The sequence below is a fragment of the Microtus ochrogaster genome, linkage group LG3, assembly GCF_000317375.1.
Source record: "Microtus ochrogaster isolate Prairie Vole_2 linkage group LG3, MicOch1.0, whole genome shotgun sequence".
Taxonomy (NCBI): Eukaryota; Metazoa; Chordata; class Mammalia; order Rodentia; family Cricetidae; genus Microtus; species Microtus ochrogaster.
This window is the reverse complement of record NC_022029.1, coordinates 17,629,611-17,649,345: the sequence shown is the minus strand read 5'-3', so window position 1 is coordinate 17,649,345 and position 19,735 is coordinate 17,629,611. Positions and strand designations below refer to the sequence as shown.

The 19,735-nt window shown below is 41.8% G+C and overlaps 1 protein-coding gene across 4 annotated transcripts in view; it reads right to left on the bottom strand.

Moving 5' to 3' along the window:
• Positions 1-19,735, bottom strand: part of Wdr35 (WD repeat domain 35) — a 57,034-nt gene that overhangs the window by 18,790 nt on the left and 18,509 nt on the right. For 3 of the 4 annotated variants that reach the window (XM_005360591.3, XM_026785962.1, XM_026785963.1), the window contains 7 exons: positions 17,054-17,086; positions 16,617-16,677; positions 10,224-10,368; positions 9,291-9,360; positions 8,397-8,450; positions 6,904-7,013; positions 5,523-5,733 (listed from right to left, as the gene is read on the bottom strand). In XM_005360591.3, coding sequence (XP_005360648.1) covers positions 5,523-5,733; positions 6,904-7,013; positions 8,397-8,450; positions 9,291-9,360; positions 10,224-10,368; positions 16,617-16,677; positions 17,054-17,086 — 684 coding nt within the window. The remainder of the gene's footprint in view (positions 1-5,522; positions 5,734-6,903; positions 7,014-8,396; positions 8,451-9,290; positions 9,361-10,223; positions 10,369-16,616; positions 16,678-17,053; positions 17,087-19,735) is intronic. The other variant, XM_005360592.3, reaches the window with a different exon arrangement.

The following is a 19,735-nucleotide window of genomic DNA, read 5'->3' as shown; positions in this document are numbered from 1 at the left end:
CTCAGGGCAATGTGATCGAGAGAGGACCTCAATTGAGACTCTCATCTCGGTGACTCTAGGCTGTGTTAAGGGGACAGATAAAGCTAACTAGGCCAAATTATATCAGCCAACTTTATTTTCCAAAATACACTAGCAATTCACCCACACCACAAGCTAACACGGAGCATCACACTAATGAGTGACAATGTAGAGTACACTCACATGGGTGGTAAAAGCCAGGTACAGGCATCTAAGCTTTGGTATGCATTATTGTACCAAGAAACCCTGGGGACCTCACTCAGCACAGTCAGAGACTACACAGCGTATGTAATACAACAAGCTTCCTGAGGTGTGCTTACTTAACTACTCAGTCTTAGCACACTGTGACACAGTGAGGCTTGAATACACCTATTTAGGTAGATTGAGAGATTATATTATCAAATTTTACACTCATCTCACAAATTAGTCAAGAGGCTTAAGGGATTCTTTTAAAAGAATCTGCCAGCTCCAGGATCACTGATAACACAAGCAACAAGCAACTATGGAATAGCAGGGCTGACTACTCCCTCCCTCACAACATGGAAACAGTGATCTCTCACCTATCTGTCCTCCTATGGAAAAGAAAATAGGTCCAGACACTGTCAGACCATAGCTTGCCTCCTGAGTGCTAACGCAGAAGGCCGTGTCCTGAAGGAACTTATTATCCCGTAGCTCTGTGTCCAGGTCTCTTCTCACAGCAGCTGGAGAAAGGGCCCGTAGAGCAGCGACACCTGAGCACAGAAGAAGCAGAGGCCTCTGTCCTCAGGAATGCAAGGTGAGAGAACAGCACAGTGTAGAAACAATTCTCAACAGTGCTGAGCACAGAAGAAGCAGAGGCCTCTGTCCTCAGGAATGCAAGGTGAGAGAACAGCACAGTGTAGAAACAATTCTCAGCAGTGCTGAACACAGAAGAAGCAGAGGCCTCTGTCCTCGGGAATGCAAGGTGAGGGAGAACAGCACAGTGTAGAAACAAGTCTCAACAGTGCTGAGGTTACTTTTAAAAATTGATCTAGTTCTAAATGTAGTAGAGACTGGGGTTATACCAAGCCAGAAAACAAATTCAAATAAAGAAAACAGTGTGTGTGTGTGTGTGTGTGTGTGTGTGTGTGTGTGTGTGTGTGTGTGTGTGTGTGTGAATAAAGGCTAGTCTGTTAGAACTACTTATCATTTCTCCAGACAAAGATTTCAGTTGGTGTTAGGTTGCCCACACTCTGCTCACACTGTGAAAACATAATGAAGGTCCATCTCTGGGCATATGACTCCAGGCTTACAAGGAAGGGAGCCAAGAATACAGAAAGGACTCTGGCGTTCAGAAAGTAGCCTCTCATCCTCAAGGTTCTCCTTTGTACACCTGTCAAAGTCCCATACTGATTTTGTGGCAAGAGCCAAGCGTCCCCTGGGTCCTCACAAGAAGCCATGCAAAGGCAGTTGTCCGGGATGTCTTTTCTTTGAGCCATTTCTCAGGGTCTAAGAATTGCAAAGACCACACGGCTCCTTAATGTTTTAACAGGGCCTTTAAGAGCACCTATCATATCACTTCGTGGCCCAGACAGTCACAGAAGAGCTCAAAGGGGAAAATGCACAAACAGCATGGTATCTTAAAGGGGCAACAGCACACTACTAAATGAACGGCTACAGAAAACCGTTAGCAGTTCTTCTCAAGAAGAAACAAACAGAAACTGATTAAGACATATACTGACTCATCTCTTACTGTTTACTCTAGTGAAGTACAACAGAAAATTCCATATTGAAAATCATTAGTACTCCAAAAATTGTTTTTAAATTTTGTCTTTTTGATTAAGCCACAGATCACATTATTTTTCATGGCCTAAGCGCATGGGTAAGAGTTGATCCAGAGTGGCTTGAGGGACAAAAGAATCCAGAACATAGAACTCAGCTGGAGGGATTCTCTCATAGAGAAGCCGGGACCCACACTCTCTGGGATGTCTTTCTTTCTGACTACATCTCTTGCTCTCTTAACTTCATATTTAAAGTCTATATTGAAAATGTTTTATTATAAGTTTTCATACAAAAAAACCTAACACTGTTTCAATAACACCTCAGAAGTGAGCTATAACTAGAAAAGACCGGGAAATGCAGAGCAGCAGAAGTGACTGTGATGTGTGTGAGGGTAGTTGGGTACAGAAAGTGTGTGGATCACTGAGTGGCCTGGAGAGAAAAGAAGAAACATGACGTAAGCAATCCCACTGAAATCAGAAATGAGACAGGGCTGTCCACTCTCTGCATAGCTATCCAATACAGTACTTGAAGTTCTAGCTGGAGTAATAGACAGCAAAGGGAAATCAAGAGGATACAAACTGGAAAGGAAGAAAAACTTTCACTATTTGCAGATGATATGATTGTATACATAAGCGACCTCAAAAACTCTACCAGAGAACTGCTACAGCTGATAAACACCTTCAGTAATGTGGCAGTTTACAAGATTAACTCAAGAAAATCACTAGCCCTCCTATATACAAATGATAAGTGGGCTGAGAAAGAAATCAGAGAAATGATGCCCTTTTATAATAGCCACAAATAATACAAAATAGCTTGGGGGTAATTCTAACCAAACAAGTGAGAGATCTGTATGACAAGAGTTTTAAGTCTTTGAAGAAAGAAATTGAAGAAGATATCAGAAAATGGAAAGATCTCCCATGCTCATGGATAGGTAGAATTAATATAGTAAAAATGGCAATCTTACCAAAGCAATTTACAGATTCAATGTAATCCCTATCAAAATCCCAACACAATTCTTCACAGAACTCAAAAAAAACAATACTCAACTTCATAAGGAAAAAAAAAAACAGGATAGCTAAAGTAATCCTGTACAATAAAGGAACTTCCAGAGGTATCACCATCGTGACTTCAAGTTCTACTATAGAGCTACAGTAATAAAAACAGTTTGGTATTGGCAATAAAAACAGACACATGGATCAATGACACTCACCTAAATCCACAGACCTATGAACACCTGATTTTGACAGAGAAACCAAAATTATACAATGAAAAAAGAAGGCATCTTCAACAAATGGTGCTGGCATAAGAGAAGAGAAAGTGGGAAGTAGCCTTGACACTACTCCCTGAACACAACACCAGTAGCACAGATACTAAGACCAATAAATAATAAATGGGACCTCCTGAAACTGAAAAGCTTCTGTAAGGCAAAGAACACTGTCAATAAGACAAAATGGCAACCTACAGAATGGGACCAGATCTTCACCAACCCCATATCTGACACAGGGCTGACCCCCAAAATATATAAAGAACTCAAGAAACTATACGTCAAAATACTAAATAATCCAATTAAAAATGGGTTACAGATTTAAACAGACAATTCTCAACATAAGACTCTCAAATGGCTGAGATACACTTACAGAATTGTTCAACATATTTAGTCATCAGGAAAATGCAAATCAAAACGACTCTGAGATGCCATCTTACACCTGTCAGAATGGCTAAGATCAAAAACACTGATGACAGCTTATACTGGAGAGGATGCAGAGTAAGAAGAACACTCCTCCATTACTGTGGGAGTGCAAACTTGTACAGCCGCTTTGGATATCAGTATGGCAGTTTCTCAGAAAAGTGTGAATCAATCTACCACAAGACTCAGTTATATCACTCTTGGGCATAAATCCAAAGGATGCTCAATCATACCACAAAGACACTAGACCAACTATGTTCATTGCAGCATTATTCACAATAGCCAGAACCTGGAAACAGCCTAGATGCCCCTAAACCAAAGAACAGATAAGGAAAATGTGATACATTTACACAATGGAATATTACTCAGCTGTAAAAAACAATGACCTCATGAAATTTACAGGCAAATGGATGGAACTAGGAAAAATCATTCTGAGTGAGGTTATCCAGACCCAGAAAGACCATCATGGTATGTACTCACTCATAAGTGGATATTAGAAGTAAAATACAGGATAATCAACCTATAATCCACAGACCCAGAGAGGTTGGATAACAAAGAGAGTTCAAACGGGGATGCATGGATTTCCCTGGGAGGGGGAAAAAAGAGATTTCTGGGGTAAACTGGGGGTGGAGTGGGGGGACTTAGGGGGTGGGAACTTGAGGGAGAGGGTTGGGCAAACTGGATATAGGAGGCGGGCTGGGGGCAGGACAGAGGGGAAGAGTAAGGAAAAAGAAGTCTTGATAGAGGGACCATTTGGGGGTTAGGGAGAAACCTGGTGCCAGGGAAATTCCAGGAATCCACAAGGATGACCAACTCAGACTCCTAGCAATGGTGGGGAGGGTGCCTGAACTGGCCTGCTCCTGTAATCAGATTGGTGACTAATTGTCATCAGGGAGCCTGGACAACAATAACTGATGGGAACAGATGCAGAGATCCTCAGCCAAGCACTGGGCCAAACTCCAGGAGTCCTCCTGAAGAAAGGGAGCAGGAATTGTACAATTAGGGAGGTCAAGGTCTTGACAGGGAACCCATAGAGACAGCTGTGACCTGAACTCATGGACTCTTGACCAACAGTTAGGGAGCCTGCATGGGACCAACTTGGGCCCTCTGCATGTGAGTGACCATTGTGTAGCTTGGTCTATTTCTAATGCTTCTGGCAGTGAGAGCAGAACCTGTCCCCATGGCTTAGTTGACTTTTGAGAACCTGTTCCCTGTGCTGGATTACCTCACCCAGCCTTGCTGCAGGGGGAAGAGCTCAATCATCCCTCAATTTGATATGCTCTGCTTTGTTCAAGTCCATAGGGGGCCTTTCCCCTTTCTGAAAGGAGACAGAGGAGGACTGGATGGTTGGATGGGGAGTGGGGTAGATGGGACGGAATGGGGAGTGGGGAACGGAAGAGAGGAAGGATGGGAAACTGTGGTTGGTTATGTAAAATAAGTGAGAAAATGTTAATTAAATAAAATAGAATTAAAAAATAATAAAGGCAAAAAAGAAACATGAGGTAAGCATAAACTAGTTACATAAACGCAAGAGAATAAAAAGATGAGGCAATCCCAAACATACATATTTAGAATGCTTCAAGAAATTTTGTCAAATAAACCTGGTGATTTTCTTTATTCCTGTTTGAACTTTGATAAGAAAGAGAAAAAACAAGACTACTGAGTGGCCATGATTCCATGTCGGTGAGCTTGGTTTTGGTTTCAGGTAGGATCTCACTACATGGTCCAAGTTGGCCTGGAACTTCCTAGATAACCCAAGTTGGCCTCAAAAATTATGGTTCTCTTCCCTCCGCCTCTCAGGTCCCAGGATTACAGGCATATGCCTCCATGCCCAGCTATGAGTCCATATTTTAAGAGAATAAGCAGCTGGGGCGTGCCTTTCAGAGAAAGCGAAGGTATTTCAAAGGCACCATTCCTGCTATGAAACAAATATTTTTAAGCCCTACAGAAATTTTTAAATTTATTTTCACAAATGTATGCAGTAATGTCAATAAAATTTTCAAAGAAACCACAGAAGAACATCCAGGTTTTAAATTTGGCTCATTATGAACTGTTAACATTCATTTCTTGTTTGTACCTCAGGATCCAAGTTTCTGAAGACATACATCCTTGTCTTCTCCATCATTGCAAACAAATCAGGATTATCCTTGGCCCACTTCATATCCCAGACATCTTTGCGCTCCAGTTTTAACAGTTCGCCAACTACTTGCTGCCCTGTACTGTCTGTCACCCGAGTATCCAAGTCAAAGAAAGTCAAGACTCCCGCGATGTCAATGATAGCAAGACGACTAGAAGTCATACAATTGAAGAAGGGAAAATTGCAAAATACTATCAGTGGTCATAAAGTCGAACTGCCTACCACTGTTCTTCAAGACCCCTTCATCAGAAACCTGGAATGTGGTGGAACTGACTCTAAAACTTTTGGGTTTTTTTTTTGTTTTTTGTTGTTTGTTGTTGTTTTTTTTTTTTTTTTTGAGACAAGGTTTCTCGCCTTTAAAACTTTTTAAACAAATTTAACAGAAAATAGAAACTATGGGCTGGACAGATGGCTTAGAGGTTAAGAGCACTGACTGCTCTTCTGGTGGTCCTGAGTTCAATTCCCAGCAACCACATGATGGCTCACAATCATCTGTAATGAGATCTGGTGCCCTCTTCTGGCATGCAGGCATACATGGAAGCTGAACACTGTGTACATAATAAATAAATAAATAAATAAATAAATAAATAAATAAATAAAAATAGAAACTACTCTTCACTTTGCTACCTTGTAAGGAAAACATATCCAAAACCAGCTAGTATCAAAACATAAAACAGTTAATGCTAAGCTTCAAGAGTTAAAAAAAAGTACCAGGATTTCCATTTAAACAAAATACAATAAGGTAAAACTATCCTGAACAAGTTCATAATAAACATATCTGTCAACAAATTTATTACCTAACCATATACTCCCGAGGTGTCTCAGGCCACACACAAGAAGAGGAGCCTCAGGGCACACCAAAGAGGAGGAGCCTCGGGCCACACCCAAGAGGAGGAGCCTCAGAGCACATCCCAGAGGAGGAGCTTCAGGGCATAGCCAAGAGGAGGAACCTCAGGCTACACCTCTAGGAGGAGGAGCCTTAGGCCATACCCCAGAGGAGGAGCCTCAAGACACACACCCCCCAGAGGAGAAGCCTTGGGATACACACCCCAGAGGAGGAGTCTTAGGGTACATCCTCAGAAGGAACCTCAGGGCACACTCCAGGAGGAGGGGCCTTTGGGCACAACCCAGGAGGAGGAGCCTTAGGACACACACACCCCAGAGGAGGAGCCTTAGGACATACCCCCAGGAGGAGCCTCAGGGTACAACACCCCCCCCCAGGAGAAGCCTTAGGACATACCCCCAGGAGGAGCCCTCAGGGTACAACACCCCCCCCCCAGGAGAAGCCTTAGGACACACCCAGGAGGAGCCTTGGGCTTACCTAGAGTTGCAGTTCAAGGATAACTGGCAGGCTCGGCAATCCAGAGAATATTTTTGAATCAGAGCAACATTAGGAAAGCTGTACCTCTGGATGATGCCAGATTCACGTCCCTAAAGAAATGGTCTTAGGTTACTACAGCATATTTACCATAAGAGCATCAAGCTGTAAATATAGGTCTCTATATGTCCATGTTTTTAAAACCAAAGTGACACTGTCCTAGCAAGTTCCTAATTCTGCTGCTGAACCATGTTATTAAGGACATGTTTATCACCTAATTTAAGTCTTTTAATAGCAACTCTTGGTGGTCTAATTTTTCCTCATAGAATATTCAAGAAAGAAGTCAAGTCCCTAGGTCTTCGGTAATACACAAATTCTTATCTGACAGAAAAAAAAACATCGAAGGCTGCTTCTACTTGTCTAGGTTAATATTTAGCGTGGACTAAAGGTTACCAAAGTAATTACATTCTACATACATGAAATGAGAGGTCAAGATGAGAAATGGCTGTTACTGGAAGCCTGGCCTCCACCCTACAGTCTTTATCCTACAGCACTAGCTTTTAACAAAGGGATATTTAAAAACTGACACCGGAAATGCATTTTCTGGACAAGCATGATGGTGTGCAGATGGGCAGCAAATGCAGCAGAGGGGAGGGCGCTGCGGCTGACTTTCAAACTCTTCTGCGCCTGAGCTGCATGGGGTGATGGGCAAGGGAAGATGCTCTCATAGTTCATCTTCACCTCCTGCCTTTTAGCGAGAGAGCAAGGCTTCCTCAGCACGAGGCTCAAGTGGGGCCTAAGAGAAAGGTGGGGGAGTCATACGACAGGAGGGTCTCGGGAGCGCTTTTCCACAAAATGAGCTGACCACTGGAGAACTGAACTGGAAACAGTTAAGCCTCTGCTGCTGGACCACACAGTCATTTCTGAAGTTGATGTTTTCAAATGTCTAAGCTCAAGGGGAAAAAAAAAAACATTAGCAAAATATTGCCAGGGACTCTTCCACTTCGCTGGCCGGAAAGTGCAACAGTTCATTCTAAGTTTCAGGGAAGTGGTGCATCCGGAGCCAGGAGAGAAACCAAGCTCCACACGGGGAAGACCCTAAGTCCAGCGCTTTCCAGACAGTCTCTGCATCTACTAGCTCTTGTGGGGCTTTCAGCTCAGGGCCAACTCCGCGGGCGTGTCCCAGCACCCTACTGGTTTTATAAATAGTTCACATTTTTGCAAATGATTAATAAGATGTGCCCATGCTGTAATGGTCTGCCCTGTCCTTTTAAGAGACAAGCCACCCCAACTCCCCCCGACCCCACAGCCTCCCCACTTCTCCCCCCCATACACCGAGGCACACTTCCAGCCTGAGAATTTTCTCATTTCTCCTATCAGACATGGGAAAACTTTGGACACCCACAAGATGATAACCTAAATCCAAAAGTCTTGCTTTACCCTGGGTGTAAAATTTAAACAGTTATTATCCATAAAAAAAGTTTCTTTCAGCTTACCACAATTAATGTCTTATCAGATGCAGTAATGGCACAAATTGGATCCCTTGTACCCTAAAATTAATCAATCATTTTATGTAATATTTATTTAATGACAAAGGAGGTCCAAACTAGTAAATTACTAAAAATATATAATAAAACATTTGTTAACGTAACAATTTTAGTTACAATATCTATTATGAGTTAACTTTTGAAGGAAATACTAAAGATACTTCAATCCTGAGCCCCAAGGGATTATTTCAAAATCTGATTTAGTCTAGGTAGGTAAAAGCCTAAACTTAGCTCTTAAAGACAAACTGAGATCAGAGGGGCCAGCATATGCCACTAGAAGGGTAAAATAGGAGAGCCATTCAATCACCTGGACAGATCTATCTAAGAGGCATTGTGCTCAGCGAGAAAAGCCCATCCACATAGGTTACATCATACTTATACGTAATCACTGAGAAACCAATCGCACAGAACTCATCTACCTGGAGACCTGCCAGGGACAGTCCTCTAGGCTGGGGAACAGATAAGAAATGAAAGACCTTGGAGAAACTTCCTTTCTAGTGAAAAAACTATGTAACAGTTTACAAACTCTACAGTCAACACAACTAACAGACATGGCTGTTCTGTGGCCCACAAGTCACATGTGAAGAGAAGCCATAAACTTAGTTGAAACATTAAGAGTTTAGAACTGCAAAGAGGGCTCAGTAGGTGAAGTGCCTACTACATAAGCAGTAGGACCTGCATTTAATCCCCGGCAACTGTGTAAAAAGCAGGTGTGGCAGTGTTTAGGGAACTGTTAAACTGATGTCCTATCACTAGAAACAAGCTCTTGTTCGGCTGTCTGTTAATGGCAGTGTTTCCTCACCTACGGACACTACTACTCACAGACAAAATCTAAGCACCTACTTGAATGGCTTTGCTGTAATCAAACACCCCATCCACAGATCCAGAAGGAACATCGTCAACATGATAAATTCTGTTTTAAAAAATCAGAATTTTGAAGAAAGTGAGGATTGCATTATTTCATAATCGTTGCAATTCAGAACAATGAGCATTATTATTTAATAGAAAAACTCTGAGTTCTTGATACAGCTGAATCTCATAAAAGCAGAAAGTATTCATCAACTGTTTACCAGTTATCTACGTGATCTGTCAGCAACGTCATGCCCCACTGTGAACACTCAACTCAGGCATTCCCAATAACGTGTGCTGAGCTGTGAGAGAGTTTGCCTGGTTATTCATCCGGAGTGCTTGCTTGTCTGCATGCCTGCCTGCCTGCCTGCGTGCATACTTGCTTGCTCTTCACTCCCACTTACCAGAAACCACTCCAATTCAGACTGCCTAGAATCTGGGGCCAGAGAAAGAAGCCACCTAAAGCCCTTTTCTATACCTGTGTCTAAGGACCTGCATCTGCCCTGGTGATAGATGCTAGGATCACTTCCTAGAAAGATCCACGCTACTAACCTATGGGAATGAAGCTTCAGTTAGACACTCGAATCTTAACTGAATGATTTCAGTTGAACACTAATATGTGGAGTGGGTCTCGCATAGCCATTTCCTGACCAAATATATATCCCCACCAATTTCTAGCCCTTTCAAACAAAGTGTCTTTGTTTTCTTTCCACCATGCCAACTTTCTTTGACTTTAGCAAATTTAAACAGATCCATCTAAAAGATATTCAGATTAATTAAAAGTATTTCTATTAATCTAGGCTATGTGTATTTCTCAAGAATGGCAATGAATAATTAGCTATGTCTGACTTCAATGTGATATGGTTGTGTTACACACACACACACACACACACACACACATATATATATATATATATAAATACATACCTTTCTCTCCCTTCTTTTCGTGACCGTGTAATCTGATTAATCTCCAACGCTGTGAGCTTTTTTGCCACACGATATTGCCAGGTATAAAAGGCTTCTTTTGAAGCTGCTATCACATGGGTTTTGGTCATGGCAACAAATAGTGGTACTATTCAAAAGAAACAAAAGACGATTAGTCTATGGTTACACAGAATGCGCTTCAAAGGACTTCAGCATCCCTGAGACTAGCTCCTCATTTTAGAAATAATAAGCCCACAGTCTCCAAATACACACACAGTCTCTCAAATCAGAAAAGAATCTGAAGTTATTAGGATCATACAAAAATACTAAGTAAAATGAATCTGCCATCTAATGGACCAAGAGCTAAAACCTCCAAACCTTTTAGAGAACACTTAGGACTAAGAGCGGTTGCTGTACATCGATGGAAGAGCACTTGCCTAGCATGTGAGAAGCCATGGATTCAATCCTCGATATCACAAAGGTAAAAAAGGCCTGGCAGTGTGGTGCTAACTGACTGGATTAACAGCTCGAGAATTTAAATTCTAGATTTTTTATATGCTAAGTATTTCAATGGAGTCAGTTTTTTGTTTTTGTTTTAAATTCTGGCCATAATGGTTTTTCTATTCAAAACAAAAGATATATTATTAATGACCTCTAGAGGGAGCGCAAAGCCTTCATTGCCTGGCACAAAACCATGGCCCAGGGAAAGGCAGCTAAGCTTCCACCGGGGTGCACTCTCTCACTGACTCCTTTTACTAAATTCTAATAAACATGGCAAATCCTCCGTGAGCATTCCAGTTCTGGTAATTACTATGCTATCACTGATTTGAGGTTCACAAACCTTTACTGGTTAAAAATATAAATAAATTTTTCTAAACATATAATAAAAGCATTTTCTCAACCAAAGTTTAATTAAAAGTTACATTCATGCTTTTTATTCTTTTTCCCACATAATTTATTCTGACCATACTTTCCCATCCTCTGTGTAGCTTATTCCTGGCACTTCATGAATAAAAATTTATTAGTATCCTAATTAATTCAAAATTAAAATGTTATTGGTTCAAAAGACAAGTCAGGCTTCTTGGATTCAAACTGCAAACATTCATAACTATAATGTTATAAATTATTTCCTCTCTCCATACCTCAGTTTTCTTGTTGTCTACTGAAGGTAACAATATCAGTCCTATAGAGCTGTTTTAAGGATTAAAAGAGAAAATAAAGGATAATACAGTACCTGAAGTAAATAATAATTTTTATTTGGTTTTGGCTTGGTTTCTCAAGACGGGGTTTCTAGTGTCCTGGAACTTGCCCTGTAGACCAGGCTGGCCTTGAACTCAGGGATCCACCTGCCTCTGCCTCCTGAGAGCTGGGATTAAAGGCATGCTCCGCCACTGCCCAATTTACACTTAGTAATTTTAAATACACGTCAGGCACTTTTCTAAACACACTATGCGTATAATTCACAGCCACTGTATAAGGCCAACATTGTTATCATCATTTAGCAGATACAGTTATAAGTTGCCTGTGTGAAGTGGGCAAGTGGAACACAGACCCAGGTAAACTACTGCTCCTGAAGCTGTGCTCTTAGTCGCTGAAGCAGAATGCCCCTCAATAAACGTTACCACACATTAGGCATGATAGCTATCATCGTTTTTATGTTTATTTTCCACATGGATTTTTATAATATAACCAAGTACTCAGAACAAATGCAACTATATCTGAAACATAGTTTAAATTAATATAGTAGTACTTTCAGTAAATTCACATGGGAACACAATGCTATCTATGTAAATTCTGATAGATTTTTATTAAAAGATTAATAAAACCCCAACTAAATTTATATAAAAAAACAAAGATGAAGTGGCCCATCACAATTTGATATTACTAAAGGTGTCACAGAGTTTGCTCACAAGTCATGGAAGAAGTCAACTGGTACTGACCAAGAAGCCTCTGACTCTTGCAAGTTTTCACAGGACTAGAAGGTGCTGCACAGACCTGTGAACCCCACATGCTACAGTAATGACTGGCATGGCAAGACAATCCTGGATATAACAGTGTCACCAGTGTCAAAAGGACAACGAGCTGCTGCCTGGTTGAATTTAATGCCTGATCCACAGAAGGAAACACATGCTTGGTACTACAAATCTGGTTAGGGAGTTTGTAGCCTAGCGATAGGCCTGATGCTATTATCCTGCTAAATGGACATGGTATCAAATTGCCCTGGAAATTCATACCCATAGGACACTCACTTATCTTCATGCTCACAAACTAGAACAGTTCTCCATCTTCATCAGAGAAATGTCATTGTGCAGTGGACAGAAATCCACAGCTGATCAAAGTACAGAGAATGTGTCTATGGAGGGCTCAGCTACACATGGGACAGGTATCATCCCAGGACCAAGGTTCAGGGACCAGCAGAGAAGGGGGCAGGAAGATGGCAAGAGCCAGAGGCCAGAAGAGGATATGACAGGACCACTGTGCCTGTGAACTCACAGCAGCTGTGGCTGCCTGCACAAGACCTGCTCAAGACCAAGCCAGTCAACACTCTAGCGTGGAGGGACAGGCTCAGGAGGCTGTGTTGCTTGAGTCAATTATTTTAAAGAACATGGCAGGTCAACTACAGTACAGTGAATAGTTCCACACCAATGAGCACATGGACAGCAAAATTAGACTTAGTGGATTATTAAAAAAGAAAACGAGCAAAAAACAGAAGGCATGATGTTGGGAGGAAGTGAGAGCTAGGGGTGTAGCTATCAGTCATTGGGGAGAATAAATCTGATCAAAATACATTGTATGAAATTCTCAAGGAGTTAATTAATTATTACATTAAGAAGAAAATGAAGGCCAACGTTGATAAAGATTTACTGATTTTTATTTTATGTGTATGTTTTTTTTGCCTTCTTGTATGTCTATGCACCAATTATGTTCCTGGTGCCCCTGAAGGCCAAAAGAAGGCATAAGACCTCCTGGAACAGGTATCTCAGATGGTTGTGAGCAGCCGTGTGGGTGACGGAAACTGAACCCAAGTCCTCTGGAAGAGCATCCGGTGTTCTTAACTGTTGAGCCACCTCTCAAGCCCTAAGATCAATTTTTAAGAGATAGAATTCTTAGGGCTGGGGAACATTATTCAGCTAAAAATACTCAATCCCCATTTTAAGTCGACTTAGGGTGAAAACAATTCAAAATATCAGTGCCAGAGAGAAGGCTCAACAAGCTAAGATGCCATGTAAGCATGAGGAACTGAGTTTATGTCCCCAGAACGCACAGTAACAAAAGACAGGCAGGCATGCCAGCCACCCGTAATCCCCAAATTCAAGGGGCAGAGATGGGATCCTTGGAGCAAGATGCTAGTTAGACTAGTCAATATTAGCAAACTCCAAGTTTAGCAAGAGGCTTGGCCTCAATAAGTAAAAGTAGAGCTATCGAACCTCAACATGCATATATACATGTGTGCCAACACACGAGCATGCATATACACAGGCGCATATACAACACCCACATACACACGAAACAATCTCAAAGTACGTAGAAAGATTACTGAAGGAAAATTTTAAGAAATTATGCTTCTATCAACCGAGCCTTAACAGTAATAGGCAGTCATTATTAACCAAGCCAGGATGTAAAGTAATTTAAAACAATTTAGGAATTCACATATAAGAAAAACTTGCTTGTAATATTTTAATGCTGAGGGCTGAATAAATTCCTGCATCTAAAATTGTTCCCACTTTGCGACTTACTCATGTCTTAGCACTTTAAAGAGCTGGTAAACTGAAATGTTTTCATCAAATTAACTTTATGGGAGCCATCATTAGAACCCTGCCAAAATGACTGCCCCACGGCTGATCCTCTCTGGTCACTCTGTCCCTCTATCCTTCTCGCAATGCTGTCCTCTCCTCTTAGAATGACAGCTGAAGAAATACAGGCACCTCCTTCCCCTTCTCTCCTCTCTCCTCTCTCCTCTCCCCTCCTCTCCCCTCTCCCCTCCCCTCCCCTTTCCCCTCTCCCCTCCCCCCCACCCCCGTCTCTCTCCAAGACAGGGCTTCTCTGTGTCGCCCTGCCTGTCCTGGAACTTGCTCCATAGACCAGGCTGGCCTCGAACTCACAGAGATCCATCTGCCTCTGCCGCCTGAGTGCTAAGGCCTGGCATGTATAGGTATTTCTTACACTCCATCCTTCCACACCAACATTCGTTTATCCCAGTCATCAATACAATATCTGGCACATGGAACACAGGACAGAAGCAGTAAACTGTTGCTCAACTGATTAACCAAGCCTTATATATTTATACAACCCATAAGAGAAGTCATAATTTCTTTAATCATTTCCCCAGGGACTATTACAGTGTCTGAAACAGTATACTTTGGGTGGTTTGCTAAATAATCACTTTTAGTTTACATGACATGAACACTGTCCATGCACTCAAGATACATTTGTGAAGGCAAGTGCTGTTAGAGACTGGGGATATGGGAGTTAACTAGACACAATCTTTAAGAAGTCAGACAAAGAAAGCGGCAAACACAGGGCAGGGTGGGAAGTACCTTGGAAGGAGAACACACAGTGATAATAGAGCTCCATGGGACAGCACCCAAAGAGGGACCTGCACTCCCCATATTGAGCACAGAGGAGCCCTGCCAACCAGACTTTGCATAATGTCAAGGTTCTTTGATTTCTACAGAAACTGTCAAGAGGGAAAATAAAGAACAAACCAAAATAATGCATTCTAGATGAGCACCTGCCCTGTGACATGGCTATTGTGTGTTTCCGTGTCCTATCTGCATGGAAACTTTGGAGAAACTTTCAAGGAATTGTGTAGGATACAAGCGGAAGAAAATATTGCATCTTTGCAGCCACTTGCTCCGGGTCAGTGAACGAACTTTTGGCTAATGTCTCATCCAGTGAGACTATAAGATGGAAAGTTTGAACCTCAGAAATACAAATCGTCAAATTCTCTAATACTCACCGTTTTATGAAGCGGAAGGATTTACATTTAGTTTTGTTTTTAAAACAGTCTACCTGGCATTAAAAATTACTTTGAGTTTAACCCTATAACAACAAAAAGTCAACACTTAAACTGATATTGAAAAAAAATACAATCTCAAGATTAGCAGAATTCACATCTTAACGGTATAATACTTTGCTTCAGCGAGATGGCGCAGTGGGTAAGGACTTTCAGTATTGAGCCTAAGAAACTAAGTTCAATCCCCAAAACCCGTAGAGTGGGAGGAGAAAATCACCCCTGAGAGTTGTCCTCTGGCCTCCATATGCATGTTCTCTCTCCAGCCCACTGATGAGCTTTTTAAGACCCAATATCTAACCTGAAAATAAATGGCTGCTTCTCAGGGTCAGAAAATAGCTCAATAGATTTTCAACATATTTTTTGGACCGAATTATTCTTGTCACACCATTTCCAATACATAAAAGTACATTGTATAAAAGAAATATTTATTTTGGAAGTTGAAATTGCAAAAAAAAAAAATATTTTAGTGGCTTTTAATAAATTTCTTAGGATGAGACTTGAAACTAGGCAGAGTGTTACTTTTTGTATCTATTGGATAGAGGGAAGGGTAAAGCTAAAGTAAACAAATGTCCTCAGAAATAAGTAACAGGGAAAATTTTAAGACTTTCTCTATCAATAGCCTGGCTTCATTAGAAAGCTCTGGAAAAATCAAGCTTATTTTATAAGCAGCTGACGTGTTTTTATGGCAGAGAAGTATTTACAAGCAGTTTATTAATAATAAAAGTGTTTTAAAAGCAAAATTCTTTCTATAACCCTGTTTATTACATACTAATTTGCATTGCACACCAATTCCTCTACAATTGTATCCCCTTGTCGACAAATGGTGGAAATTACTGAATTACTATGGGCTTTAGGCGCAGGAGTCTTACAGGTTCTGTATCCGCCATCATGCTTCCACAGTGAAGGGAGACACTGAGAACAGCCATGAGAACAGGCACCAACTGCTGCTGCCCAAGGCAACCAGAGAATATCAGTATAATTAATATCACCAGTACGGGTAAGAAGGTGTGATCTAAGACACACTGGTGTGTGGGTGTGCAGAGGCCAAAGAAGGATGTGGTGTGTCTATCTTGTCTATCATTATCCACCTTATCTTTTGAGACAGGGTCTTTTACTGAACCAGAAGCTGTTTCAGTTAGGCTGTTGGACTGGCGAGTTCCTGGGATCCCCCTTTCTTGGTCCCCAATGCCGTGGGGTTACAAGCACTTGTGGTCATGCCCAGATTGTGTGGGTGGTAGGGGATTTGAACTCGGGTCTTCTTGCTAGGACAGCAAACACTCCGACACAATGAATCACACCTCCAGTCCTTTAGGATGTTTTTAATTAGTGTTACAAACGAAACCTGATCAGGAAGGAAGTAAATGCTAACATTTGCTTACCCAAATCAATGTATTTCGGGTCCAAGGGTGTGCCAATGGAATTGCAAAGAACTAACACAAACTGTGAACAAACAGAAGAAAAAGAGTATCAGAATCCTTGCAAAAATATCAGAGTTCCTGCTTGTGAGCAATGAAGAATAAATCATGCTTATCCTTTCAAGCGTCACTAACTGGCAAGTCTTTGATAAAACGGTTCAGTACAAACAAGAGCAGACAAAAAGAAAGGCCATCTTCAGCAGTGACTATTAAAAAGACCAACTAGCAGCCAGGCTGACTCTCACTACAACAGAGCACCACGGTTTCAGAGAACACTCTAGACATACGTGGAGAGAAGCTGCCTCCATCATTTACAGCTAAGCTTTCTGATACGACAGTGGCCTAACTCGTTCTCACCAGCCCCACCTATCCAACCACACAGAACAGGAGTGATTTGTTACCGTTGCACCAAAGGTCTCCATTTCATTCTCCTCCTTTGAAGCAATATATGAACAGTATGAGAAATTAAAAAATGCAATTAATTCAGGAATAATGGCTTATATCCAAACAATCATCATAACTCATATTAGGAAAAATACGATTATACTGTTCTAAGTTGGTAATTTCATCTTAACTATTAGCTACTATATTGTGCACTAACAATACTGTTCTACTTAAATGTTTTCTAATCAGCTTAATAATTTCATATCAATTCTGCATGGTTTGTTTTTCTATCAATGTCTCAAAACTTGTTTAATTTTATAGACATTAAATGATAAACGACTAAAATTTTACCCTTCTACTACTTAAGATAGGCTGTCTGTTGCCTCAGGTAACACAAAAGTCTGCCCCACACGTACACACCACAGCTTTCTGCTTTAAACATAACTTTTTAGGATTCTGGATCCAAATTCGAGACTGAGTATTTGGGGTGGGAGTTTCTGAAGTGCAAAACTCAACGATCGCATCATTTCGACCACACAAAAGCTCTGACAGCTGATTGCTCCAGAACATCATGACTCCCTATTGGCATACTTTCTGCCCTTGTTAAGAAAAACAGGTTTGAGAACTGTTTTGGTTTTTCTCTCTATGCTTAGCTTTCAATGTATTAATTACTAGCTTGACTCTCCAGTTATGCCCGATTGAGTACATCTTCTCTCAATGGATTTGACACGATTCAATGTAGTGGCCGATCCACCTGACCTTCCCTCAGAGCCTGGCCTCTGCCTGGAGTCCCTGGGTATGCCCTGGGTCAGCTGAGACACTCTTTACCACAGGGGCTGGGCTTCTGGTTTTCCTCCTCTTTCTTGGTTTCTATAGCTCATTTTAGTGTCTTTTACCCGGAAATAACTCCTTAACACAGATCAGCTTGAGAGGAAAATTTTGTCGCTCTTGCACATTTAAGAAGACCGGTATTGCACCTCACACGGGAGTTTGCTCTCCTGAGAAATCCTAAACATGGCCTCATTTTCTCTCAGAATTTTGAGGTCGATTCTCCAAAGCTTTGCTGTTAACTAGCTGAATGCCAGCCTAACCTTTCATCTTGTGAAGTCTACTTTTCTCTTGAAAAGCGGTAGGACTGTGGGCGAGGGTGTTGTCTTATGGATACACTGTACTGTGCTGTGCCGGTTTCATCCCACGTGCTCTGAAATTCACAGTGGCATTCCTTGATGTGGAGACACTGTCAGTCACTGAACCGGATTACTCCTAATGGAAAGCCTCAAAGGAACTCTGTTCCAGTCGGGGTAGTCTCTCACACGTGGGAGAGCCTGTTTGTGATCATGCATGTGGAGGGCAGAAGTTGACTTCCCCATCATGCTGCACTTGACTTACAGGGCAGGATTGCTTGCTGAACCCAGCTGATTGATTTCAAAGTGTAGTCAGCCAACTTGCCCCAGGGACTTCCTGTCTCAGCTTTTCCTGTGAGGGGACTACAGGTACATACCATGCACCCAGCTTTTATGTCGGTGTCAGGGAGCCAATCTCCAGCCCTCACACTTGCACAAGGTTTATCCACTGGGCCAGCCCCTCATCCCGTCCTCCATTTTGCCTGTCCGCTCTTGTTAAACCTTCACAACATCCTCACTATTTTCCATTTCCTTGTCTGTTTGTTTGTTTGGGTTTTTGTTTTTGTTTTTTGTTTTGTTTTTGCATTTCCTTCACTTCATTGTTCAGCCTTCTTGGCAAACTTTTCAATGTGATTATCATCTTTGTGATTTCCATATCCTTTTCTTGTTTTATGGATGGATGTCTCTGAACTGTGTAAGGATACCAATGACCGTTCTTACGAGTCAACAGTGCCTTTGAATTGTTCTCCCTGGGCCAGAATGATGGCTAAATGGTTAGGAGAAGTTATTGTTCTTGCAGAGGGCCAGGGTTCAGTTCCCGATACCCATCCAAAATTCCAGTTCCAGGAGTTCAGACACCCTCTTCTGGACTCTGTGGGCCCCTGCACTCATGTGCTGCACAGACAAGCAGACACACACATGAATAAATAAACAAACAAATAAATAAATGATGACTGGGCATGGTGGCATGTGCCTTTAATCCCAGCACTCAGGAAGCAGAAGCAGGAGTATCTCTGTGAGTTCAAGGCCAGCCTGGCCTACATATCAAGTTAAGGGACAGCCAGGGCTACATAAAGAGATCCTGTCTCTCAAAACAAAATAAAACAAAACAAAAACAAAAAACAAAAAAATTACATGAACTGTTCCCCTCCTAGTCTTTGTTTACCCCAAATTCTTCTCCCTCTATTTGTGTCTATATTTAGCATCTCTTATTACCTTGGACATTATCCCCAATGTCTGTACTGCCTTCCCATCTTCTATATGTAGGAGTAGGATGCTAAAACTCTATGTGGTACCTACTCCATCAGTGGGCCTCACCAACCATCATGTTGCTGTGAGACGATTGGGCAGGCCTGTCTTAAGAGATTCTCAATCTAGCCCGGCGGTGGTGGTGCACACCTTTAATCCCAGGCAGAGGCGTGCAGATCCCTCTGAGTTCAAGGTCAGCCTGGTCCACAGAGCAAGTTCCAAGACAGGCTCTACAGCTACACAGAAACCCTCAAGGCTGCAAGCTCAGCTGCCTGTGCTCTGGGAGCCACGCAGGAGAGCATGGTGGGACGAGGAGGGCAGTGCTTG